Genomic DNA, 26906 nt, shown 5'->3' on the forward strand with positions numbered 1-26906 from the left:
CGAATTTATTGGTTGGTCATGGGAGTGGGTAGGGGAAAACGACGGAAGGCATGGAGAGTGGGTGTTAAAGGCCACTTACCTAGCGGGAGACGGACAGGTGACTGGGGTTGGGAGGAGGCGTTAAGCCCAAGTTATCTGCCAATCAAAAGAGCCGCCAAACCTAAGGGGCGGAGCTAGATGGGCAGGCCCCTCCCATTTCCAGTTTGGCCAATAGGGTAGCTATTAACCGAGGGTGCTGCCGACTGGTGTGGTTCTCAGAGCATCCTTTCCTATTCCTGGCATCCAGGCTGTTTTCTGATCCTCATTAATAGCTTCCCAAGTGCCTATGCTTGGCATATCTCTAAAACTCAGTGCTTTCTGGATGGAAGAAGGAAAGGCAGAATCAGACACAACTAGCACCATGCATGGCAGAAGTGACTGAGAAAGTGTCTGCCCGGGACTGTCCTGCCTCGTTAACTGAGCAAGCCGACTGCGGTACACTCTCCTCTATCTCCATTCATTTGGTATTGCAAGGAATCTGTTGCTGCAGAAGCTGCAGAAGAAACTGCGCTTTACCATACTTCAGTTATATCTGTAACGGCTGCTTATTGGAACTGTTAGGATCCTTCTCTTAGGGAGTAAACTTCCCTGACCACCCTTGTAGAGTGCTTAGGTGAGCCTCTTAAATTTTGTTCAAATTCTGATTAAGAAAAAAAAACTTACTGGGACTCCCTCTCTGGATTTCTCAGTGTCTGACACTTACAAAGCACTCTGTAGCCTTTGGCTGAATTAGTAGATGATGAGTCCGAGCAATGACTTACGTTGAAAACTTTTTGAGCACCACATTTTCATGAATTGGGAAGCCAGGTTTATCTCTTCCTACCTAGGTGAAGGAAAGTAAAATAAATCAAACTTGAGGAGAATGTGGACACCCCCTCAGAATGGCATGAAGCGAGAGGAAGAAATGGCCTATAAAAAGTGTATTCTGCTGGAGAGATGGCTCGGCAGTTAAGACACACTTTTCTGCAGAAGACTCGGGATTCTGTTCCCAGCGCCCACACGTTGGCTCACATGCCTGTGTATGATGACTCCTTCACCTGACCGCTGCTGGTGCACTTATTCTAACACATTCACATAAGTTTTTTTTTTTAAAATGCACATTTTTAGGGTCATGTAGACTTAAGAAAGTGAAATCTAGGAACTTGTATTCATCCAGATTTTTCTAACACCCGCATACGATACTCTTTCAAGTTTGTTATTCATGTACAGCTTAGTTATTCTGTGTAGGCCCTGAATATGGAGCTGCTTCTAGCCTTATCAGGAAGCCCGTATGTGTTTGTTAAGATGCAGCTTATCTAGGTGGTCCCCAATTCTGCTTTTTCTAACAAGCTCTCATGGCATGCTGATGACCTCAAGAACAGAGTTTTGATTCTCAGGCTTAGTTGCACTTTAGAATCACCTGGGAAGTTGTGTGTGTGTGTGTGTGTCCAAATACCCAGGGTCATGCTAGAAAAATTACATCAACCTCTGGATATAAGAACGAGCTATCATTCTTCCTGAGATAATTCCAACGTGCAGCTAATGTAGAAACCACTCACCTCAGAGCTTAATTCTTTAATCAGTACCATCAATAGCACATGGAACCGCACTTTTCTCTTTCACATTAGGGAGATTTGAACCCAGGGCTTCACACAAGAGGAAAGCACCCTACTATCGAACTATTCCCCCAGTTGCCTCTCACCTCATTTTTGGCAGGGTTTCATATAGGACAGGCTGGACTAGAACTAGCTTTGTAGCAGAGGATAACCTTGAACTCCTGGTCCTCCAGCTTTCATTTCCCAAGTACTGGGATTACAGGTATCTACCACCACGTCCCAGCTTTTTAAAGGATCTTATGTAAGCCTTGAAACTCATGGTGTAGATTAGGCTGACCTCCAACTCACATAAATCTGGTTTCTGTCTGGGAGTGTTGGGACTGAAGGTGTACGCCACCACACCCAGCAGCTTTTAAAAATATATTTTGAGGCAGGGTCTTGACACAGCTAGGCAAGCACCCTGAGGTGAACCACTGCATTCCTGGCCCTCTAGAGACATTTATTGTGTATGTATGGGTGTGTAGCCTACATGTATGTCTGTGCAAAACAAGTGTGCCTGGTGCCCAGGGAAACCAGAAAAGGATGTCATATCTTCTGGGATTGGAATTATAGACCACTGTAGGCTGCTATATGGGTACTGGGATTCAAACTTTTCTCTGGAAGAACAGCCAATGTTAACCACTGAGAAATCTCTTCAGCCAACTCCCTTTTCTGAAATTGTGTGTACATATAAATGTATTGTGTGTAGGTGTTTATGAAGGCCAGATTACCTCTTTTTTCTTTCTTTTTTCTTAAAGATAGGTCACTCATCTGATGATTGGTAGCATGCCCCAGTGATCCACCTGCTCAGCATTGAAATGGCAAACACATGCTACCATTCTTGGCTTTTTATATGGATGTTGAGTACTGAACTCAGGTTCTTATGCTGGTTCTGGCTTTTGTTTTTTTTTAGACAGGGTTTCTCTGTATAGTTCTGGCTGTCCTGGAACTCGATCTGTAGACCAGGCTGACTTCAGACTCACAGAGATCCACCTCCCCTGGTTTTTATGCTTTTTATGAGAGGCACTTTACCAAAAGTGCTCTCTCCAAACTTTTTCCCAACTTAAATTTCTTCTTTTTTTTGGACACAGAATTTTTCAAAGCCAGACTGGCCTTGAACTCACTGTGTAGCCCAGGTAGCTTTGAACATCTAACCTACCTGAGTAGCTAGGATTACAGGCTGAAATACATGTTTTTGAGCTCTATCTTAGCAAAACTGAATCAGACTCTGGAACTAGCAACCATGTGTTAGAGAGCCCTCAAGGCATTCAGCAGGATGTTGAATTCTGAGACTCACATCTTCCTATTCCATTCCACTCACCACTGGCAACGTCAGATGCAAGTCAGACAGGGACGGAGCAGGGATTCTAAAGAAAGTGATGGACAAAATGCTATCCCTAGCAGGTCCACAGGGGATTGGGATCAAGATAGAGAGTGGGGAGACAGGTGAGGGCCCAGAGGAATGTGGACCAGGAAGCCCAAGACAGACCTGCCAAACAATGAGTAAGAGAAGTCCTACTTCAGTAGCTGGTCCATGTTCAGACCGAGTTAAGCTCAAGCTGAGAAAATGGAGGTCAGCTGCGACTCTCCCTTACCTTCTGCAGAACTAAATTCATAACACACCAAAGATGGTCCACCCTATTCTATTTTTTTCCCTTGGCTGAGCATTAGTTCTAGAGTCAGACTGGGTAGTGGGCACTTCTTTTGCGTATCTGGCATTGGTGCCTCCCAGGGCAGAGTACCCATCTGCCACACTCTTGCTGAGGACTCAGGCATGGTCCCCTCATTAATCGTGGAATAAAACAACTGGCTCCCCCATAAGGCCAATCCTAGGTGCTTTCTGCACGTACTTCCCAGATCGCTTAGGCGCCTCACAGTACAGATGTGGATCTTGGACCAAGGTTTCTAGCCAGAGGAACAATAATTCTATGGGCCCTGGAGCTTTGTGGTGGCCATACTATTTAGCCATGATGTTGAAGTTCTCAGGGGGTGGGTGGTGATGTCAAAAATGGACAGGGTTTTTATCTTCTTAGATTCCAGGACAAGAGCAGAAGACAGCTGGGTCCATGCTACCTGGACTGGAAATGCCACAGCTCTGACTCCTCTGGGTCTTTCACAAATAATCACACCCTCTGGTCAGAGCCTGACACTGTGCATTTAATTGTACTCTTTCTAAAAAAACCACTTCCTTTCCCCATGTAAGTAAAAAAGATGAGTGCAAGGAATTCCTCCACCCATTTGGGGTAGCAGCAGTCTGGGTGCTGGGAGAGGCAGATCATGGCGTTTCACCCTTTTCCTTGGATGCTGTGGCCTTGGGCCAAGAACAGAGCAGGGCAGGCTGCCTCCTCCACAACTTCCTGGCTGGATGTCCATCGCTTCAGAAGTTCCAATCCTTCATGTCCTTCCAGTGGGTGGCCACCTGGGGTGTGGGTTCCCCCTCAAGTGGACATGGTGCCGCTCTTCTCACCCTTGACCTTGAGGAACTCAGCCATGCTAGAGAAATACTTCTGGTTGGCCTCTGCCACCTTCTTCTCAGCTGCTTGTGGGTTCACAATCTCCAGACCCTGCAAGGGAGTGGGTGAGAGGTGAGGTGGGGAGGCTCAGGCCTCCCTCCTGTATAAGAACCACACATGTCTGAGTCCCCAAACACTTCAGTGGACAAGGAACTATTTACAGTCTCCCTCAGTTTGGGAGATTTTGACCCAGTGGGCCTGGACATCAGGATTATTATCTTCCTCAGGCGATACCAAAAACACCATTCCTGTGTAGCTTTGGATGAGGAAACTGAGCCCTAGAGGGACATGATCAGTCAGAGTTTCCTACAAATCTCACACCATCACAGTGGTAGTGCTGGCACTATATTGTCTTGAATGCTTCCAGTCTTCTTGTTGGCCCTTCCCTGGCTCCATCACCTTTCACTCCTGCTTCTCTCTGGCACCCATGCCTTCTAATACAGTATATACTTGACTCATTCATCTGTCCTCTCCAACCCATGACCCCCTAAAAGACAAGGCTTGTCTCTTTTGTCACTCTGCCTTGGAAGATGGTAGGTAGATGCTTACTTGTGACATTACGGGACACATTTGCCTACCTCTGTTATGAGTAACCTGAGGCCATTGTGGTTCACATTGTGCAATGATATGGGGCTGGTGTGATACTCAAGCCCACCTTACGGTTACTCTGACTACTGGGGCCATCTCAAAGCAAAGACTAGGAAGCTCAGAGAGGATCTGGATCACATGGATAGAGTCATAGGTTAGTCTGAGCTTGTCCCAGCTGTCACTCCCAACCATTCACACTTACTGTGTGGCTCTGGATGCCTAAGCTCTTCATGTGTTAAGTCAACAGGGCCTCCACAATAACCCAACTACATGTCTGGTAGGAGAGGGTGTGGTACCTGGAGTGGAGTGAAGGCCACACTGGAGGCAGTCCCTGAGGAGCGGTCGCGGATGGTAGACTTCCCGCCATACACCACACTCTGCTTCTGTAAGGTCCGCTGCAGGGAAAGGGGGAGGCTATGATTCAGGCTCACTGACCTCCATGTCCTACCTGCCTCCCACTCTCATGGGCCCAGTACATACCTGCAGTGTCTTGGAGATCCTGGCTTTGGTGGCCTCGTTCACCTGTGTCTGCCGCACACGACCACTGCCTGACTTGCCCAAGTGGCCCAGGCTAAAGCCCAGATCTTCTTGATAGGCATCCTCCTCAATCTGGTGAGACAGGAGTGGCCTACATTCAGCTGGCTACATTCAGCCAGTCCTCCAGGGCAGTCCACTGAAAACCCAGGGAGCCACCAATCAGCCAGTCTCAAGGGTGCCCGCTCAGCCAGGAGGACTGACGGCAATAAATGACCTTGGAAGAGCCCTGGCTAACTTTGCTTGGGGATAGCTGGGAACCCTGTGAAGAACTGGTTCCTGACCTGGGTAGAGAGTGGCCATTTCTCCCTATGTTCAAATTAAGTTGCCAAGAATTGGGATGGGTTACTTAGGTGAGATGGCACCTAAGTGGATTCTCTCAGGACCACCGGGATGATGGTCAGATATAGGTGCAGCACGGAGGATTGGGTGGGAGGGTAGCCAGCTCAGGGCTGCAAAGATCACCATGGCGTAGGTGGTTTGAAAGGGGAGGCTATATACAAGGGAGGAGAATGGGATAGCCCCAGATCTGCTCTGAGATTACAGGGCAGAGAGGAGGGATGGCAGCAGGATGTGCAGAGAGAACCCTCAGGTTCCCACTGCTACTGTGGAGAAGCCTGACCTCTCCAAAGCTCATGCGGTTGGCCTGTTTCCGGATCTCTGTCAGCCCTAGCCGCTCCTTCATCTTGCGGTACCTAGGAAAGGTGGATGTCAAAAGAATATAGGGCGTTGACTGAGAAGGTGCCAGCCTCCTCCCCACTTTCCTTCTCAGCTTCTAGCCCCACCATAACTCCTTACCTTCGGCCCCCTCGCTTCTTCCGCTGCCCATCAAGGGGTGCAGGCAGGGGCTTCACCTGCTTCACAGGTGGTGGCTCCTGCCACTTGTCAAATTTGCGCTCAATCTCATCCTTTAGTTCGTAGCCCACCTGGGCAGGGAGTTGGAGAGAAGCTGGAGCCAGCCATGCGGACTGTTCCTTCTTGTCTTCATCATCAACCCATCTACTGTGTGCCTATCCACCTGACTGTACAGTCCCCAAGACAGGTTTGTCCTCCTTGGGCCAGGAATGGTGTCCTGAGGGTTCCCTGGTTCATCCCCTCTACCCTCTCGGTAACTACTTCCATCTGAGTCCTTTGAACACAGACGGGCCAGGCAGTATCCCTGTATTCCCAGTCAGCAGACAGTATGTCATCCACTGTGTCACCTCACACCACAGACACCCTGAGCTGGCTTGCTTCTGTGCCTCCACAGCAGCCAGAGGCCCTTCTCCCTGCTGGGGTTCAGCGAACTCTAGCCTCCGTTTCTTTGTATCCACTATTTCCTCTGTTTGGAACACTCAAGTGGGTAGCACAAGCATCCACACAGCTGACTCTAACTTCACTCAGGTCCATATTAAAACTTCCTCAAAGTTCTTCCTCACACCCTAGCAGAGTCAGAATCCAAGCTTCCTCATCCTACAATTCCCCTTACTGTCCCTGGTATTCACACAGCACTACTGAACCCATTACAGATTTGTTAGGCCTACTGCCTAGGTGTTTTGGTCCCAGCTAGAACGTAAATGCTATGTGACACCAACCTCCAATCCCAGTTACCAGGGAAATTGGGGCAGAAGGATCAAAATTCTTCAAGGTTTTCCTGAACTAGAGAAGAGAAAATATCTTATCTCAAAAAAATAAAACAAGGGGCTGGAGAGATGGTTCAGTGGTTAAGGGTACTGACTGCTATTCCAGAGGACCCGGGTTCAATTCCCAGCACCCACATGGCAGCACACAACTGTCTGAAGATCCAGTTGCAGGGGATCTGACACCTTCACACCAATGCACATGAAGTTAAATAAACCATAAAAACATTAAAAAAACCAAAAAAACAAAAAAAGTGTGTGTGGTGGTGGTAGGGCACTGAGGATGTAGCTAAGTGATAGAGCGCTTCACTAGAGTGTATAAAGTCCTAGGTTCCATCCCAGTACCCCGCCGCACCCCGCCACACACACACATACACACACTTAAAAAAAAAGAGCCATGGAGGCAGATATCTGACATCCGTGTAATTCCCTGTTGTACTGCTTTGTCTAGACAGTGGCAAAAGGCAGAGAGAGAGAGAGAGAGAGAGAGAGAGAGAGAGACTGAGACTGAACCCTGACTTAGGATATGATGAACTTTCTAGCAGAGTGACGCACACAGCAGAGACTCAGTACTTCCTAAGCCACCCAGGAAAACAGAAGGTACCATTAGAGTCATATCCCCACTGGCAGAGGACAGGTCCTAGTGTGGTGGGCAAAACACTGGCCCCTCCAACACAGAGATCTGTCTTCGTGTCATGTGTCTGGTCTCTATAATCTGTGACTATAGTTCACATGGCAAAGGAGCTATGAAGATGTGATTCGGTTAAAGACTGAGATGTGACAATACCTTGCATTGTCACAAGGCGTCCCAAACTAGCAGAGTCAGAAAGGCTGGAGATGCTGTCTTCGCTGGTGGTCTCTGGTGCTGACAGAGGCAGGAACGTTTCTTCCCAGGAGCCCACAAATGGGAACAGCACAGCTAATACCCTGATGTTAGTCCATGAGACTGTGTGTGTACATCTGAGTCCAGAGATTGGTATCACATGGCTTCTACATTCACCCCTCACCTTACTTCTTGAGACAGGATCTCTCACTAAAACTAGAGCCTGCTGATTTGACTGACAGACTGACAAGCCCCAGATAACCTGCTGACTCCACCTTCCCAGCACTGGCGTTACAGGCATGCACTATTGTAGTGGCATTTCAATTGTATTTTAATAAAAAGATTGCCTGAAGATCTGAAAGTAAAACAGTCCCACCGGTCAGCCTTACAGACCAGGCTATGGTGACACACACCTTTAATCCCAGTAGCCACAACAACATGCATCTTTAATCTTAGTAGCCACACTAGTTGCCACAGAAATCAGGTGTGCATGCCTTTAATCATGGTGGTACATGCCTTTAATTCAGCCCTAGAGAGGATTATAAAATGGAAGGAAACAGCTCTCAATACACATTCTGAGATTCTCAATCTCATTCTGAGATTCCAGGAGGCAGGATCACCATTTCAGACTGAAGTCAAGGTAGGAGCCAGTGACTGGCTATTTTGCTTTTAGGATCTTCAGGTTGAATCCCAATTTCTCTCTCTTGAGTTTGTATTATTCTACTGTGCCTGATTTTCCCCCCCTACATTTTTGGGAACTGAAGTCAAGTCCTCATGCTTGCATGCAAGAACTTAACTGATTGAGTCACATCTCCAGCCCTGTGCTTTTTTTTTTAAAAGACAGGATCTCACTATGTAGATTCATATGGCCTGAAACTCATTATATAGTGCAGGCTGCCTCAAACTAGTGATCTTTCTGCCTCTTCCTCTCAAGTACTGGGGCTAAAGATATAAGCTACCAGACCTGGCAAACATGTATACCAAGCCACTCCACCTATAGTGATTTGGTACAGCTGCTCTATGCAACTGATGCACAGAGGTGAGAGGTGATGACCTCAATGGGGGCTGCAGACACGTACATCTGTCTGCTAGTCCGGAGAGCTCCCTAAAATAGCCTCTTCTCATGAAAAGACCCCAAGCCCAGGGACAGATGCCTGTCCTCTCCTCACCTTCCCCTCTGTGCTCTCATGGAAACTGTCCACACGGGCTGCCAGAGTACATTTGGCAGCCACCAGCCGGGCTGCCTTCCGCCGGAGATCCTGGAGCAATGAAAAGGGAGAGAGGAAACTGTGAACCTCTAGAGGCAGGATAACAGCCACCACAATAGTTACTTCTCATCTAGGGCAGCTGTACCCCATTTCTAGGAGGCAGGCCTCACACCTGACTAACAGCCTCTTGAGGGCTGTACTCCGATTACCCAACTGCAGGGTTCCCAGTTTCCAGCCATCCCACCATCCTCATTGCTAAGCGGTGACCCCAGAATTGTGTCCTTGTTATTCCAACCCATGCTGTCCTATCTTCCAGGCTCCTGAGTGCTATTTCAGCAAAACCAGACAAGGCATGGGGGCTGGGAGCAGGGCACAAGGTAAAGGACTCACTGGGGGCAGAGACTGCACGATGTCACTGTGGTAGATGTAGCCGGTGTGGGGCAGCACTGAGGTAGAGGAGAAACCAGATAATGTCTTGCGCTGGGCCCCCAACAGCATAATGTTGCAGGCAGGCATCTTGGAGAGGTTGGTCAGGCCTCCGGCCACACCTACAACAAAAGGTGAGGTCAGAAGAACACAGGGTTCACTTCTGGAGGCTCATGTGCACCTTGGTGATTTGAATAAGAATGTCTCCCATAGGCTCATACATTTGAATGCTTAGTCACCAGGGAGGGAAACTCTTTGATAGATTAGAAGGGTTAGGAGCTGTGACTTTGTTGGAAGAAGTATGTCACTGGGGGTGGGCTTTGTGGTTTCAAAAGCCCATGTCAGATCCAATCTCTCTCTCTCTCTCTCTCTCTCTCTCTCTCTCTCTCTCTCTCTCTCTCTCTCTCTCTGCAGATGAAGATGCAGCTCTCAGCTACTACTCCAGCACCACATCTGCCTGCTGTCATGCTTCCTGCTACCAAACCATGATGATAACAGCTCAAGCCTCTAGCAAAACCCAAATGTGTTCTTTTATAAGAGTTGCTTTGACCACGGTGTTTCTTCATAGCAACATAACAGTGACTAAGACACCTTCATTTGTTTGCTGGTTTGAGACAGTATTTTACTCTGTAGTCCAGGCTGGTCTCAAACTCAAAGCAATCCTTGTGCCTCACCCTTCCAAATACTGGGATTAGTGGTCTAAGTCACTGCATCTGGAAGGGTATGGGATCATTTGTGTGTGTATGTGTGAGGGAGTTATTTTATTTTTATCATTTTATGTGTGTGTGTGTAGGGAGTGTGCATGAAGATCAGAGGACACTTATGGGACTCAGCTTTCTCCACTTTTATGTGGGTTTAAGGGGATCACACTCAGGTTATCAGGCTTGGTTTGCAAGTACTTTTACCTGCTGAACCATCTTTCTGGCCCAGGACATAGAATCTTTAAGGAGCTGGTTAAGATAAAATGAGGTCAGATGCTGGTGCTATCTGCCTGGCATCCTTGTGAGAAAGGGAGATTAGGATACAGATACGGCAGCATGGCTGCATGAAGACACATAGACATGCCTGAGCCAAGCAGAGGCCAAGGGAGAAACCAACCCCAACAACACCTTGGTCTCAGACTTGTCAACTCTGAAACAGCAGCCTTGGGAGTTTAAGCATCCTGGCCTGTAGGACTCAAGACCAAAGCTAAGTGAGCAAAGATGGTGGCTTTGCCACATTCCCTTTGCGAGCATCCCCCTGCAAGGAAGGGAAGGACTCTGGCTCCAGGAGCTTTTGGGAAGAGAAACTTAGCACATGGCAGAATTTGCTGCCACATCCAGTAGGAAAGCCTGAGGGTCAGGAAGCTGAGTTTCCTACTCTGTGGACGCCCCAGGGTCCAAAATGAACCTGTTGGCAGGAGGAAGCTGATTCATCGTCATCTGTGTAACCTGCTTGAGCCAGTTGTTCTTAGAAGGGGTTGCTGCGCCAAGCTGGCTGACCTCAGTCTTCAGATGACAACATAACAGAGCTCCTAACATCAAGCCCCACTTTCTCAAGACAACATAATTTACCAGCAGTCCCAGACCACAGGACCCAGCTGGGAACTCACCCATGATCTTGGCAGCTGTGGATGCTCCAATGATGATGGACAAGTTGGGTGCAATGAAGGACATTCGGGACTCCACATATTCATAGATGCGGTGCTTGGAGGCATTCAGCTCCAGGGCCATGTCACAGGCCTCCTCTAGACGTTCTAGCTCCTCATCAGACAGCTGCTGCCTGAATTGGGGAGCAGGTAAAGGTTGGGGACAGCCCCCAGTTCTGCTGGGTCCATGTCTAACTGGTGATAAGCCCACCCACCCTCTCGGCTTTGTAAGCACGTGTGTCTTGTGTAGCTCTGAGGCTATTACAAGTTCTGTCAGTCTAGGGGCCATAGCTCTCAGCCAACACCACCCTGACAGTGAACCCCATCCTGCCCTTTCTGGCCTCTACTGCTAGTTGGCTTATGGTAGGCTTACAGCACCTTACCATGTGGTAGACATACGTACCCCTGTGTAGTGGAGGCAGTGACACTGACAACCATGATGGTAGCATTGGTCAGGATCTGCTGGAGATTCTCATTGTTCTTGCATTTGTCCAGGCTGTTGCCCAGCTCCTGGGGTGGGAAGGGGAAAAAGAAAGAAAGAAAGCGTAGTAACACCCAGAAGATACTAGAAGCTCATTTGCGTCAACACTAGCACAGGTCTCCCCTTGAGGAACCTGAGAAAGCGAAGGTCCATATACTGGAGACCTCTTTTGCCTTTAAGTCTTACAACTTTGCTGCTTAAAGCATCAGTGCTGCCTGCTCTGCTGACCCAGAAGTAAACCTGAGCAAGTGGCCTCCAAGGAAGACATGCTACACTAAAGAAGCCTGCAGGAGCTCACGACCAGAGAAAGACCATCCTCATCTCTTGGACAGAGGCAGGACCCCTGGTCTTTCACCTGCACCTGCTCCCAGCATGTCTCCCAGAGGAGCCAATACCTTCCGTGTCTGATGTGCTCTGACCTTTCTGACCTGTCCAAGCTCCCCTCCCTGCCTCTTCTCACTTCCTTCTTGTTTGTTCCCACTTAGGATCTTAGCTCTTATCTAGCTGTGGCCTCTGCCTATGTCAGCCTTCAGATACCAGTTCAAAGGACACCTGCTCCAATGGCAGCCAGAGGCAAGGGCCAGGTCAATGGGGCTCCTCCCACAAGACCAAGGGGAGGAGAGAAGCGAGAGATGTGTGTGAGGCATTCTTACTAGTATCTGTCCCTCCCCAACTGAGTCCTATTCATGCCTTTCCATCATTTCTATACCCCGAGGCTTCATGGTCATCTAGTGGACCCAGTTCTTCCAGAGCCAGACTCCTCTCCACTCACCTTGACTGTGCGGATGTAATCCAGAGCGTTGGGGACCAAGGATTCTAGCTCAGGGAATCTCTTCGAGTATTTATCCCGGATGAACTTATGGATAATGTCTAAAGTGGACAGGGAGGGCAGGTGTCCACTGAGGGGGAGGCAGACTCTGCTGCTATCCCCAACACCCACCTTCACCTCTCAACCCCAAATCATGGCCTGGTGCATGGATGTCAGCATGAAGTCTACATTTCCTAGCTGTCCCCAGTGTATGTGTAGGTGGGAGTTTGTTCTAATGTCTACAAGATGTGAACTGAACTGGCATTTTCAACCTCCAGATCATGGCATTAGGGAACCAACCATGCCCTATCTTCCCTCCCCATTCGTTGGTAGGAACATGGAAGTGAGGCAATCACCTGAAAGAATAAAACAGATGGCAGAGTTTGGCTGCTGAAGGGGGGGGTCAAAGGGTGACTCTAGACCTACGGTGTTTACTCAGACTTTTAGGAAGGAGAATACATTGTCTCTTTATGTAAATAAGTCTGTTACAGAAGGTGAACCTAGTCAGGGCAGTAGTCCAAGAAAAGTAACCAGAAGAGGTCCAGGTTCATGCCTGTTCTTCCCTTTGCGTCACAGAGAAAGAGTGAAGGGCACAAAGCAGAGCTGTCCCATGGCCCTTCCCATCACTCACTCAGCTCGTTTTCTATCTCCACAGTCAGGTTGTTGGCATCCACAATGACTCGGTACTCAGGGGCTGCCTCCACTGGTCCCATCACTATGAAGATGAAGGAATGTAGGTGAGGGAGGGGCACGCGCCCCTCTTAAGTCACAAAGCTAGGGAAGATTTGGCACTGAAGCTGGATGTGATCAGGAAGAAGGGGCTGAAGGATGCACTAGGGGCTTGGAAACTTCCCTAGGATCCTTATTCCTGCCTCTCATCTCTCTAGGCTACTCTAGTCTTGACCTCATCTTGCTACAAAACTAACCCCCTCCCCCCTGTGGCTCTCCAAAGCTCCGAGGCTAATGAGCAAGAGTCTCAGACTGGCACTCAAAAGATGGAGGTCTCACAAGGAAAAATATTAGGTCCACTTTACCCACACCTGCAACCTAGGTTCACACAGCACAGGAGTCACTCCAGAAGGATCCACTGCCCCATCGGCTACATGTATATATGTTTTTTTTTGTTTTTTTTGAGACAGGGTTTCTCTGTACAGCAGCCCTAACTATCCTGGAATTAGCTCTTGTAGACCAGGCTGGCCTTGAACTCACAGAGATCCGCCTGCTTCTGCCTCCCAAGTGCTGGGATTAATGGCATGAACCACCACTAACCAGTGTATACACATATTTTTGAGACAGAGTTTTTGAGACAGGCTGACCCTGACTTGATTATGTAGCCCAGGCTGGACCTGAACTCTCATGTACCTCCTGTCTCAGTCTTTCAAGGAATGAGATATAAGCACACATGAACATAACTGGGTACAATACAATACGTTTTCCGAGGGTTGGTGACTGGGTGAAATGAAGAGTGCTATGGAGAAAGTCGAGGGGGCAGAAACATCAAAACTTCAGGGAGCAAAAGAGTCACAGGGTCAGAAGAATGAACAGAGGAAATTGAGGGCGAAGAGTCACCTTCTGATGCTTTGGCTTGTTTGCTGATATACTCCTCAATCTTCATCATGATCTCAGCAAACTGATGGGGAAGGAGAGCACGGTCAGAAACCAGGATGCTGTTCTATCCCTCCTCCTCCTCCCAGGAATATTCACGTATAGGGTACCACTCACCATCTTGCTATCCCATAGCTTGGCAATGCTCTTGACTGAATCCCCAGAAAGATCCAGCTGTGTCTCCTCCTGTACATCCTCGATTGCTGGCTCCTCTTCTTCTTCTCCATAGCTTCCTCCCTCCTCCTCTTCTGCTGCCTCCTCAAGGTCAGCCAAGAGTTCATCTGCCAGAGACATCCCAGGGCCTACAGGAAAGTGAGAATGGGGTTCCCTAATACAGCACCTCGAATCTGTCCCTTCAGATTACCATAAGGAGGACCTCCTTCCCAAACCCCTGAAGTTTCTTCTTCATCAATTCCAACAGCACGCAGGCTCCACCGCCTGCTTTGTTCATGGAGGATGTCTCCAGTTCCTAACCACACATCCTACAGCACACCCCTCCAGGTACCACCTGACCTGGCAACTTTTCTCCACACCTCTGGGCCTTCGAACAATCATTCCCTTTGCCTAACCTGGCCCTTTCCCTCACCCTGCCTTCAGCTCTCACATTCCACCTGCATGGTCCACACGCTCCATTCCAGTCTAAACTACGGTACGATTTGGCTTACGCAGTCCTGTATGTTGGTTCTAAGGCGCTTCACACGTTTATGATTACTTACGCTATGATTTAAGTCGGCCTCTACATTTTCTCCTCTAGACCCAGTAGCTGGACTTCCCGCCCTCAGTTCTCTAGCACACTCACCACCAATTCGATCCTCTCACGACCGTTTCTAAGAAATCTGCTTTCCCCAGAGCTGTCGGCGCTTTTTGATGTCGTCTTCTCGGCGCCGGTAATCTGTGTTCTGATTGGTCACTTCCCGAGACATTTCCGGTGGCATTTGGACAACAACTTTATTAGCAGTTGTCTAGCTGGACGGCAACCGGGAGAACCGGGAAGTGAGGCTCGACAAGTTTATGCAACGTTGTAGGTTGAACCCGTTAAGTAGAGAATCGTTCTGGCTCTATGACACCGCGACGAGACAGGAATAAAGACGGTGACGACGTAGACGATCGGTGGAGGCGCTAGAGGATAAACCAAGGGCTTCTAGCCGCAATTCAGAGTCGGGTGCAAACTAAGGTGGGGGTAGGAAACTTTAATTCCCAGAAGTCACTAAGCCTTCCTGTGTCGCAAGGCCTGATGGGACAAGTAGTTTTGTGCACGGCTCCTCCTATCTGAGGTTTGAGGTGTCTCCTGACCCGAGAAATGGAGCTGGAACAGAGAGAGGGGTAAGTAGCTGACCTTTGTGTAAAAGAGAAATCCGCAAACACGGCTGCGTGATGTGAAGCGGTCGATCAAAGTGATCTCAAAGAGGGTGGGGGATTGTAGTTTGTGCAGTTGCTTTCTTTTAGAATCTTTTTTTGAGGTGCTGGGGGCTGTACTGGAGCATCCTAGGGTAGAAGATTAGGAGTTTGTGTGCTGTCATGGATCTGAGAGCAAGGCTAGAGCATGGGCCCCAGGGTCTGACAGAGGAGGGTATAGGGTCTGATTCCTAGGTGTTAGGGAGGAGGGTTGTTGGGGCCTGGATCCCTGGATGTGAGGGAGGAAGGGTAGAGTCTGGACTCCTGCGTGTGAGGAAGGAGGCTAGGGTCTGATTCCTGGGTGTTTGGGAGGGGGACTGGGGCCTGGACCCCTGGGTGTGAGGGAGGAAGACTGGAACCTGGACCCGAGCGTCTGAGGAGGGACTGGAGAGCTCGAATGCACGGTTCCTGAAAACTATCGGCCCTACAGGACCATGGCAGCCGTGGGCTTTGAAGAGTTCTCAGCGCCACCAGGCTCAGAGCTGGCTCTACCTCCCTTGTTTGGTGGCCACATCCTGGAGAGTGAGCTAGAGACAGAAGTGGAGTTTGTGTCCGGTGGTCTCGGTGGTTCAGGACTCCGGGAGCGGGATGAAGAGGAAGAGGCAGCCCGGGGTCGCAGGCGTCGCCAACGGGAACTAAATAGAAGAAAGTACCAGGCTCTAGGTCGGCGCTGCCGGGAGATCGAGCAGGTAGGTGAGTGTGGATTCCCATTTGGGGGTCCTCTGTCCTAAACTGTCGCCTCCTCCTCTTCCCAGTTTCTTTCTCTTTCCGTGTAATCTTGTACTGAAACAAACGAACAGATCCATGCGGGTCGAACTCTGTGGCAGGCACCCTGAATGCTCTCTTCCAGAACATATGTATTCATTACTTTTCCTGTTGTCGTGACAAAGTACCTGACAAAAGCATCTTGAGGAAGGGCTTTCTCTGGCTTACAGTTTGAGGATACATCGTGGCAGGGAAGGCATGGTAGCAAGAGGATGGAACAGCTGGTCATGTTGTGTTCATAGTCTGGAAGGAGAGACAGACAGACAGAGACAGAGAGAGACAGAGAACGAGATGAATACTGGTACTCAGCTTGACTTTTCCTTTTTATTAAGTTCCATATTCCAGCCCATGGAATGGTGCGGCCCACATTTAGAGTGGATCGTCCTACCTCAATTAAACATAAGCATAGAGTCTTGTCTCTTAGGTGTTTAAATCTTGTGAAGCTGAAAAACTAAATAGCCATCACAGCATTGGACACCTGATTTGCCTTCTGGTGCGTCACAGGTGACTCTCACATAGTTCATTCACCTCAGCAAGGTAGATGGATCCCCTGCCTCTCACCGGAGGCACCTCCAGGCTCACCTACTCTGCCTCTTTTGTTGTTGTTGGTTTTTGTTTTGTTTGAGACAGGGTTTCTCTGTGTAGCTTTGGAGTCTGTCCTGGAACTAGCTCTGTAGACCAGGCTGGCCTCAAACTCATAGAGATCTGCCTGCCCATGTCCCCTGAGTGCTGGGATTAAAGGCATGTGCTACCAGCGGCCAACCTGCTCTGCTTCTTAAACCTTCCTTGGGTCCTTCTTCCCCAATCCCTGAAACCTGTATGTCAGATGAACTCATCATGTGAACCATTCAATTCATCTCCTTGTTAAGAAGTGGGGAGGAGCAGTGGGCAGAGTGAAGGTCTTAGTTAGCCAGGAACACCAGGCAAGAAATTTGGAATTTTCTCTTTGTATGAATGGGAGCTAGCGTGGAGTGGGGGGGGAGACAGTGGAGACCCACAGGGGATGGGCCAGGTCTGATTGCTTATCAGGCTCTACTGATGATTGTATCAAGTGTGCTCTGGCTGACTGCTGTGCTCAAGTTTCACAAACTGGTAGTGGAACAAAATATTCAGTCCCTGACAGTTTTAGAGACGTGGTCAAGGTGTTAGCAGGGCTTCTGAGGGCTGTCTCTGGGGAACTTATGTTGTGAGTAGGGAGACAGACAGTAAGCAAAACAAGTAAAGAAGATGTGAGTGTAAGAAAAAGTAAAGAGGGTACTGCAGAGATGGCTCAACAGTTAAGAGCACTGGCTGTTCTTCCTGAAGATTCAGGTTCAATTCCCAGCACACACATGGCAGCTCACAACTGTTTGTAACTCCAGTTCCTGGGGATCTGACACCTTCACACCAATGCATATAAAATAAAATTTAAATAAAAATTATTTAAAAGAAAGAAAAAGTAAAGGAGTCAAGCAGTGGTGGCCCACGACTTTCATCCCAGCACTTGGGAGGCAGAGGCAGGTGGATGTCTGTGAGTTCAAGACCAGCCTGGTTTATAAAGCGAACTTCCAAGACAGCCAGAGCTACACAGAGAAGCACTGTCTTGAAAACCCAATAAATAAATAAATAAATAAATAAATAAATAAATAAATAAATAAATGGAAGCAGGGTTCTGTGAGTTCCAGGCAAACATGACTACATAGTAAGATGCTGGTGATTGATTGATAGATAGATAGATAGATAGAGAATGTTTGGCCAGGGTTCTGGTGTGATAACTGGGGAAGTGGTGTCACAATTTGGTGGGAGGCCTAAGGTGACTCCCTGAGTAGGTGACATTTTAACTGAAAATTGACTGTAGGGAAAATATGAACCAAAATAGAAGGGAGACAATGTGGAAAGAAGACCCCCTAGACCTGGAGTGTGCTCTGGGAGTAGGGGGGATGCCAGCCTGTTGCTATGTTTCATTTGTATTTTCATAAATAAAGCTTGTCTGAAGATCAGAGAGTAAAACCGTTGCACTGATCGGCCTTACAGACAAGGCAGTGGTGACACACTCCTTTAATCTCAGTAGCCATACTAGTTTGCCATAGAAACTGGGCAGTAGTGGTGCACGCCTTTGATCCCAGACCTAGAGAGGAATATAAGACTGGAGGAGAGAACTCTCTCACACAGTCTCATTCTGAGGTTCCTGGAGTCAGGATCACCATTTCAGACTGAGGTAGAGGGAAGAGCCAGTGGCTGGTTGGCTTGGTTTTCTGGTCAGGTTGAACCCCAATTTCTGTCTCTGGGTTTGTATTAATTCATGCTACACCAGCCCTTGGCACTGGGTGAAAATGAGGGGGGAGGAGAAAGGAGTAAATTAAGAAGGGCCTCAGAATGTCTCCATTGAGCCAGGTACATGGAAGGCATGACATTAGAAACACTGAATGAGTGAACGGGGAGTAGATGAAGTCCAGCTGACCTGGGTGTCCGACTTAGTTACTTTTTTTTTTTCTGTTGTTGTGATAAAATGTCATGGCCAAGGCTTAGGGAAGAGTTTGTTTTGGCTTAGGGTTCCAGAGGGTTCAGGTAAAAATGGTAGAGCTAAGGCATCAGGAAACTGAGGGCTCACATCTTGAACAGCAAGCATGAAGCAGAGAAACAGCGCTGGGAGTGCTGTGAGGCTTTTGAAACATCAGAGCCTGCTGCCAGTGATGTACTTCCTCCAGTATGGCCACACCTCCTAGACCTCCCCAAATAGTGTCAACAACCGGGAACCAGGTACTCAAATGCCAGCACCTTTGAGGACATTTCTCGTTCAAACCATTGCATTTCTTCTGCCTTCCTTCAGGTGAATGAGCGAGTCCTGAACAGGCTCCATCAGGTGCAAAGGATAACTCGGAGACTCCAGCAGGAGCGCAGGTATCATTCTGCATGCTCTGGGCTCAGCACCTCCGTTCCCACATGTTCCCACCACCTTTCACCCTGTGTGCCATCTCTCGTCTTCCTGGCCTTCACAAGGTACAGGGACAAAGCTGAAGCTAAGAGCTCAGAATCCGATAAATGGAGAAATGGAATTGGGTCTTGGAGAGAAGAGCTGGTCCTAGGACTGGGGTAAGGGGTAGGACAGAGTGTCTGCTCCATGTAAATGGACAGGACAGCAGGAAGGAAACAGCACAGAGCTTACTTGCTGCTTCTCTGAACTCCGACTCCCATGGTAGCAGCAGCATCAGAGGCTGCAGCGAGGCTTGAGCTGGAGTTCACTGTGGCAAACTCAGGTCAGAGTCTGCTGGGCACTGGTATCACACCATGAACAGGCAGGGTGGGAGCCCTGCAGCCAGTTGCCTACTTGCTGTGTTTCACTGACACCGCAACAAGCTTATGATTCAGAGCTCTGTGAGGCCAAGTCCTCCCAGCTCTTCTCATCTCCATAGCTTGGCACATTTGACCCTGTGGGCCCTCCTTTAGCACACTTTCCTGGTGTCGTGGTCCTCCTAGACTGTTCCTTCTCAGCCATCTCTGCTGATATGTCTTCACACTCCCACATCCTCACCCAGTGCTCAGCTCCCAGGATTCATTGTCAGATGACTTTTTTTGCTCATATTTGAGAAGTTAAGATTTAAAATTCCAGACTGGAGAGGTGGATTGGTGGTTAAGAGTACTTACTGTTCTTGCAGAGGACCCAGGTTCAATTTCTACCACCCACATGGCAGTTCACAACTGTACCTCCAGTCTAGGAGATCCTACTCCCCTCTTCTGGCCTCTTCTGGGCATCAAGCATGTACAAGATATATATATACAGTAAGATACTACACACACACACACACACACACACACACACATAAAAAAAATCAAACTTAAAGGAACAAAAGAGGGCTGAGGAAATGGTTTAGAAGTGATAACGTGTTTGCCTAGACTCCTCCAGTGAAGGGCTGGGGTTTGGCTCATTAGTAGAGCACCTGTCTACAACCCCAGGCAGGGCTGGGCGTGTGGGCCAGCAGCAGAGCACTTGCCTAGCATGTGCAAGACCCTGAGGTCAATCTCTTGGTCTTTTTTATTATTATTTTAAATATTTATTTATTTTACATCCTCACCACAGTTTCCCCTTCTTTCTTCCCTCCCTGTACCTGCCCCCTACCTCTCCTTAACCCTGCCATCCAGTCTTCCTCTATTTCTGGTCAAGAAAGGGCAGACCTCCTATGTCCACAAAGCATGGTGTATTGGATTGCAGTAAGAGTAAGCACCTCCCCTTGTATTAAGGCTGGACAAGGCAACCCTGTATGAGGAATAATATATCAGAAGCTAGCAAAAGATTTAGAGACAGCCAAAGCGTTAGGGACAGCCCCTGCTTCCACTGTTAGGAGTCCCACAAGAAGACCAAGCTACACAACTGTCCCATATATGTAGAGGGCCTAGATCAGTCCCATGCAGGCTCCCTATGAGCTCAGTTGTTTCTGTGGGTTTTCCTGTGATGTCCTTGACCACTCTGGCTCCTATAATCCTTCCACCCTTTCTTCAGCGGGGTTTCCCAAGCTCAGCCTATTGTTTGGCTGAGGGTCTTTGTCTCTGTTTTCATCAGTTGCTGGATGAAGCCTCTCTGATGGCAACTGGGCTAGGCACCAAGCCATGAGTATGGCAGAATATCGTTAGTCATCATTACATTGACATTTTTTCCCTTCCAATCATGTTTGTTTCTATTCTAGGTCTCCGGGTCATTCAGCCTCTGGATCCGGGCACTCCAGGCAGTGTCAGGGATGGGCCTGCTCTTCCTGGAATTGGTCTCAGGGTGGACTAGTCATTGGTTGGCCACTCCCTCTACACCACTGCTACCCCAGTACATCCCATAGGCAGGACAAACTGTAGATCAAGGGCTATGTAACTGGGTTGGTGTCCCAATCGTGCCTGTTCACAGGAGATGGCCAGTTACCATTGCTTGGAGTCTTAGCTGGGGTCATCCTTGTAGATTCCTGGGAGCTACTTTTATGCCAGGTTTCTACCTGATCCCAGAATGCCCCTCCTTTCCACTCTTCTCTTTCAGTACTTCCCCCGTCCATCCCCCCAACCTTATCCCTCATGTTTCCATCCCCACCCTTCCTCAATCCATCCACAAAATATCTTCTATTTCCCACTCCCACAGAGATCCATGCATCCCCCTTGAGCCCTCCTTGCTAACTAGCTTCTCTGGGTCTGTGGTTTGTAGCATGGTTATCTTTACTTTACGGCTAATATCCACTTATGAGTGACTACATACCATGTTTGTCTTTCTGGATCTGTGTTACCTCACTCAGAATGATTTTGTTTCTAGTTCCGTCTATTTGCCTCCAATTTTCTGATGTTATTGTTCTTACAGCTGAGTAATACTCCATTGTGTAATGTGTAAATGTACTACATTTTCTTTATCGGTTCTTCAGTTGAGGGGCATCTAGGCCATTTCCAGGTTCTGGCTATTACGAATAATAATGCCATGAACATAGCTGAGCAAGTGTCCTTGTATGCTTGGGCATCCTTTAGTATGTGCCCAAGAGTGATATAGCCAGGTCTTAAGGTAAATTGATTCCCAATTTCCTGAGAAACTGCCATATTGATTTCCAAAGTAGCCGAGCACATTTGTACTCCCACTAGCAATGGAGGCATGTTCCCCTTGCGTCGCATCCTCTCCAACAGAGAGGATGTATTTTTGATCTTACCCATTCTGATAGGTGTAAGATAGAATCTCAGAGTCATTTTAATTTGCATTTCCCTGATAGCTCCGAATGTTGAACATTTCTTTAAGCGTTTCTTAGCCATTTGAGATTCCTCTGTTGAGAATTCTGTTTAGATCTGTATCTCATTTTTTAATTGGATTGTTTTTTTGATGTCTAGTTTCTTGAATTCTTTATATATTTTAGAGATTAGCCCTCTGTCCAATGTGGGGTTGGTAAAGATCTTTTCACATTCTGTAGGCTGCCTTTTTTGTCCTATTGATGGTGTCCTTTGCCTTATAGAAGCTTTTCATTTTCATAAGGTCTCATTTCTTAATTGTCGATTTTAGTGACTGTGCTAATGGTGTTATATTTAGGAAGTGGTCTGCCAATGTGATCAAGCCTGTTTACCACTTTCTTTTCTATCAGGTTCAGTGTAACTGGATTTATGTTGCCATCTTTGATCCACTTGGACTTGAGTTTTATGCAGGATGATAGATATGGATCTATTTGCATTCTTCTACATGCTACCATCCAGTTATGCAAGCACCATTTGTGGAAGGTGCTTTTTTTTCTCCATTGTATAATTTTGGCTTCTTTGTCAAAATTCAGGTGTTCATAGTTGTGTGGATTTATGTCTGAGTCTTTGAGTCCATTGATGAATGTGTCTGTTTTTATGCCAAAACTGTGCACTGTTTATTGCTGTAACTCTGTATTAGATCTTGATCAGGGATGATGATACTTTGGAAGTTCTTTTATTGTCCGTGATTGTTTTAGCTATCCTAGGTTTTGTTTTGTTTTGTTTTTCCATATGAAGTTGAGTATTGTTCTTTCATGGTCTGTAAAGAATTGTACTGGAATTTTGGTGGGGATTATGTTGAATCTGTAGATAGCATTTGGTAAGATGGCCATGTTTATTATGTTAATCCTACCTATCCATGAGCATGGGAGATTTTTCCATCTTCTGATATCTTCTCCAATTTCTTCAAAGACTTGAAGTTCTTGTCACACAGGTCTTTTATTTGCTTGAATAGAGTTACCCCAATACATTTTATATTGTTTGTGGCTATTGTGAAGGGTGTTGTTTCCCTGATTTCTTTCTCAGACCTTTTATCATTTGTATATAAGAGGGCTATTGATTTTCTTTGAGTTAATCTTGTATCTTGCTACATTACTGAAGGTGTTTTTCAATTGTAGAAGTTTCCTGGTAGAATTTTTGGGGTCACTTATGAATACTATCATATCATCTACAAATAGCTGTACTTTAACTGCTTTTTTTCCAATTTGTTGAATTTCCAATTCTTCTTGTCCAATTCTATTCTTGTCTTATTGCTCTAGCTAGAACTTCAAGTAGTATATTGAATAGATATGGAGAGAGTGGACAGCCCTGTCTTATTCCTGATTTTAGTGGAATTGCTTTGAGTTTCTTTCCATTTAATTCTATATTGGCTGTCAGCTTGTTGTAGTTTGCTTTTAATTATATTTAGGTATGCTTCTTGTACCCCTATTCTCTCCAAGACTTTTATCATGAAGGGATGTTTGATTTTGTCACAGGTGTTTTCAGCATATAATGAAATGATCATGTGTTTTGTTTTGTTTTCAGTTTGTTTACATGGTCAATTACATTGCCAGATTTTCATATGTTGAACCATCCCTGAATCTCTGGGATGAAGCCAACTTGATTATGGTTGATGATCTTTTTTATGCATTCTCAGATTTGGTTTTTCAGTATTTTATTGATTTTTTTGCATCAATATTCATGAGAGAAATTGGTCTGTAATTCTCTTTTTTTTGTTAAATCTTTGTATGCTTTGATATCAACTGTGGCCTCATAAAAAGATTTTGACAATATTCCTTCTGTTTTTATTTTGTGAAATACTTTGAAGAGTAGTGGTATTAGCTATTTTTTGAAAGTCTGATAGTATGGGTTGGAGAGATGGCTCAGAGGTTAAGAGCACTGGCTGTGCTTCCAGAGGCTCTGAGTTCAATTCCCAGCAACCACATGGTGGCTCACAACCATCTACAATGAGGTCTGGTGTCCCCTTCTGGCGTGCACACACATACAGACAGAACACTGTATTCATGATAAATAAATAAATCTTTAAAAAAAATAAAGTCTGATAGAATTCTGCTCTGAAACTGACTAAATGACTGCTTCTATTTCCTTAGGCTATTCATAGGTCTATTTAAATAATTTATCTGGTCTTGATTTAAATTTGGCAAGTGGTAACTTATAGAAAATTTGTCCACTTCTTTTAGATTTTTTTCAATTTTGTGAAATTCATGTTTTTGTAGTATGACCTAATGATTCTCTGGATTTCCACGGTGTCCGTTGTTATGTCCCCTTTTGTTTTTGATTTTGTTAATTTGGATGTTCTCTCTCAGCCTTTTAGTTAGTTTGGATAAGTGTTTGTCTATGTAGTTGATTCTTTCAAAGAGCCAATTCTTGGTTTCATTGATTCTTTGTATTTCTCTTTATTTCTATTTTACTGATTTTATGCATATGAGTGTTCTATCTGCATGTGCAACCTTATTCCAGAAGAGGGCATTAGATCCCACTATAGATGGTTTGAGCCACCATATGGGTGCTGGGAATTAACTCAGGACCTCTGGAAGAGGAGCCAGTGCTCTTAACCACTGAGCCATCTCTCCAGCTACTCATCCAGTACTCTTAATGGTGAAGCTGTCTCTCTAGCCCTTGGGTCCAATCTCTAGTACTGTAAAAGAGAAAAGTGTGAAAATGAAGAGGTGGCCCTATGTGTTAGTATAATACTTGCTGCTCTTCCAGAGGCCCTGAGTTTAGTTTCCAGCCCCCATATCAGGTAGCCCACAACCTCCTCTAACTCCCACTCCAGAGGATTTTCCATCTTCTTCTAGCCTTCACAGACATAGGTGCATATGACATACACACGTAGACACACATACATGTACGTAGAGGTAAAAATAAATGTTTTTTAAAATTCAGTTTCTTGAGTTGTCCTGACTACATTGCATGTGCTCAGCAGTCACAGGGTGGTGACTATTTTAAAATAATTGCTATTAAGCAGTTATTTTACTAACTGAATTAAGTCAATCACCTTCACAGTGTTCCATAGGTGTCATGTCTGCTCTGGTTGACAGCATAGGTTCCATACCTTTCTGTCCTTATACAAAATCCTATGGCATAGGGAGGAGGGGGTTGAGTATGGATGTGCATACCACAGTGTAAAGGTCAGAAGATGACTTTTGAGAGTCTGTTCTCTCCTTCCACTGTGAGTTACAAAGATTGAACTTAGATTGTCAGGCCTACAAGACAACCACTTTTACCCTCTGCCACCTTTCTTTTCTCCCTTTATCCCTCCCTCCTCCCTCCCTTCCCTCCTCTCTCTGTTTTGCTTCTTGTATCAAGTTGTCCCTGAACTTGAGATCCTTCTTTCTCCTCCAAAATACTGGAACTATAGGCATGTGCCACTGTGTCCGTTTATGTGGTACTGGGGATTGAACCAAGGTTTGCTGCATGGTAGGCAAATCCTTCACTGAGACACATCCTTAGTTTTGCCTTGATGTTCAGTCTTTAATTTTTTATTTATGTGTCTGTGTCCACATATGTAAGAGGGTACAGATGCAAGAGAAGAGGATATCAGATCCCCTGGAGCTGGAGTTATAGGTGGTTGTGAACTACCCAGTGAGGGTGCCGGGAAGTGAGCTCAAGTCCTTGGGAAGAGCAGCATGCTCCCACCCTCCAGCCCTTGTTTGTTTTATTTCTAGACAGGTTTTCTTGTTTTGTTTTGTTTTTCTGTGTAGTCCTGGTTGTCCTGAACTCTATGTAGACCAGTGTGGCCTCAAACTTGGAGGTCCACCTGCCTCTGCCTTCCCTGCCTCCCAAGTGCTGGGATTAAAGGTGTGCGCCACCACACCCAGGTGTTTCTGTTCAGTACAGAAAATCTATCAGTTTATTTTTAAAAATCTTTGGGTCTCTGTGTGTGATATAGGCACATACGTTGGTGGGTTCCTGTGAAGACTAGCAGAGAGCCGTGGAGCTGGAGTTAGAGGAATTCGTGAACTATCTGGCGGCAGTACTGGGATCCTCGTGATGGGGATCCAATTGGAATTCAATTGAACGCTCACCAGATGCTGACAATCACACTGTACACTTGAGAGAACAGGTCTTTGGAATATGCCATTATAGCATCTAGCCCACGCAGCAAAGGTTGTCACCTATCATTCACAGACTTTAGTCAGGCAGGTTCCAAGGCTATGCTCTCAGGCTACAGAGCTCCAAACCTTCCTAGTTTGGGACAACTTTAGATTGAAGTAAAGGGAGATCTGGACTTTATTATCTGTTACTCCCCTCCCCGTCCCAGAAGATAAGATGCCCCAATGCCTGCATCTCTCTATCCACACAGGTTCCTCATGAGGGTGCTCGACTCCTACGGGGATGACTACCGGGCTAGCCAGTTCACCATTGTGTTGGAGGTGAGCTCTGGTCTCCAGGAAGGTTGGGTGGGGTAACGGGGAGTCCAATTAAGTGTTTAACTGCCTCCAATTTTCATCTTACCAGGATGATGGCAGCCAAGGCACAGATGTCCCCACTCCAGGCAATGCTGAGAACGAGCCTCCAGAGAAAGAGGGACTTTCCCCACCCCAACGGACACCTGCACACCTAGACCCCAGCAGCCCAGCCCCTGGTGAAGGGCCCAGTGGGCGAAAGAGGCGGCGGGCACCACGGGTGGGGGCTTCGTTGACCCCAGAACTGGCCCCAGTGCAGGTGGGAGCCGAGGGCTGGGGCCAAGGCGTGGTGAGAATCCTGGGCTGGGTTTTGAGGGGTCCGGGGCTGGGGGAGGGCTGGGCAGAGTGGCAGCAGGATGGAGGACAGGGAGGATAGGAAAAAGGAGTTAGAAAATTTAGAGCTTGAAGAAGAAAATGACCCAATGTGAGCACAGTGGGAGAAGAGGAAGTCAGTTGAGGGATGCTTGTCAGGGTTGCTTGAAAGTTTAAGGCCCGGGAAACTGGTGCCCACGGGCTGATTGGGTATGTTGGGGGTGGGCTATGTCTCCTAGATCTCTATATCCACTCACATCTTGTTACTTATCTCTCCAGATTAAAGTTGAGGAAGACTTTGGCTTTGAAGCAGATGAGGCCTTGGATTCAAGTTGGGTTTCTCGAGGGCCGGACAAACTGCTACCCTACCCGACCCTAGCCAGCCCACCCTTTGACTAACCCTCTCTCCCCAATAAACAGACTCCCCATTTACACCTGTTCTAAGTCACTGTCTGCTTCTCC

General features: G+C 47.1%; 2 protein-coding genes across 6 annotated transcripts; one reads left to right on the forward strand and one right to left on the reverse strand.

The window, feature by feature from the left end:
- Window positions 1-3749: 3749 nt before the first annotated feature.
- Window positions 3750-14781, reverse strand: Prpf31 (pre-mRNA processing factor 31). 2 transcript variants are annotated; one of them, XM_048452126.3, is made up of 14 exons: window positions 14645-14781; window positions 13963-14147; window positions 13810-13870; window positions 12872-12955; window positions 12205-12302; window positions 11355-11461; window positions 10916-11085; window positions 9289-9446; window positions 8860-8949; window positions 6047-6174; window positions 5871-5943; window positions 5195-5323; window positions 5011-5109; window positions 3750-4177 (listed from the first exon to the last, which is right to left on the reverse strand). In XM_048452126.3, the coding sequence occupies exons 2-14, from the start codon at window positions 14137-14139 to the stop codon at window positions 4052-4054; spliced, it is 1500 nt and encodes a 499-aa protein (XP_048308083.1). In that variant the 5' UTR covers window positions 14140-14147; window positions 14645-14781; the 3' UTR covers window positions 3750-4051. The 2 variants fall into 2 exon arrangements, with proteins under 2 accessions (XP_048308083.1, XP_048308084.1); XM_048452127.3 differs by having other exon boundaries at window positions 14562-14691.
- A 14-nt stretch (window positions 14782-14795) lies between these two features.
- Tfpt (TCF3 fusion partner) lies at window positions 14796-26876 on the forward strand. 4 transcript variants are annotated; one of them, XM_048452129.3, is made up of 6 exons: window positions 14796-15168; window positions 15671-15929; window positions 18815-18984; window positions 26030-26099; window positions 26185-26391; window positions 26724-26876. In XM_048452129.3, the coding sequence occupies exons 1-6, from the start codon at window positions 15146-15148 to the stop codon at window positions 26841-26843; spliced, it is 849 nt and encodes a 282-aa protein (XP_048308086.3). In that variant the 5' UTR covers window positions 14796-15145; the 3' UTR covers window positions 26844-26876. The 4 variants fall into 4 exon arrangements, with proteins under 4 accessions (XP_048308086.3, XP_048308085.3, XP_048308089.1 ...); XM_048452128.3 differs by having other exon boundaries at window positions 14797-15168; window positions 26185-26421; XM_048452132.3 differs by having other exon boundaries at window positions 14800-15168; window positions 18815-18885.
- Window positions 26877-26906: the final 30 nt, after the last annotated feature.

The sequence above is a fragment of the Myodes glareolus genome, chromosome 1 (genome assembly GCF_982192425.1).
Source record: "Myodes glareolus chromosome 1, mMyoGla1.1, whole genome shotgun sequence".
NCBI lineage: Eukaryota > Metazoa > Chordata > Mammalia > Rodentia > Cricetidae > Myodes > Myodes glareolus.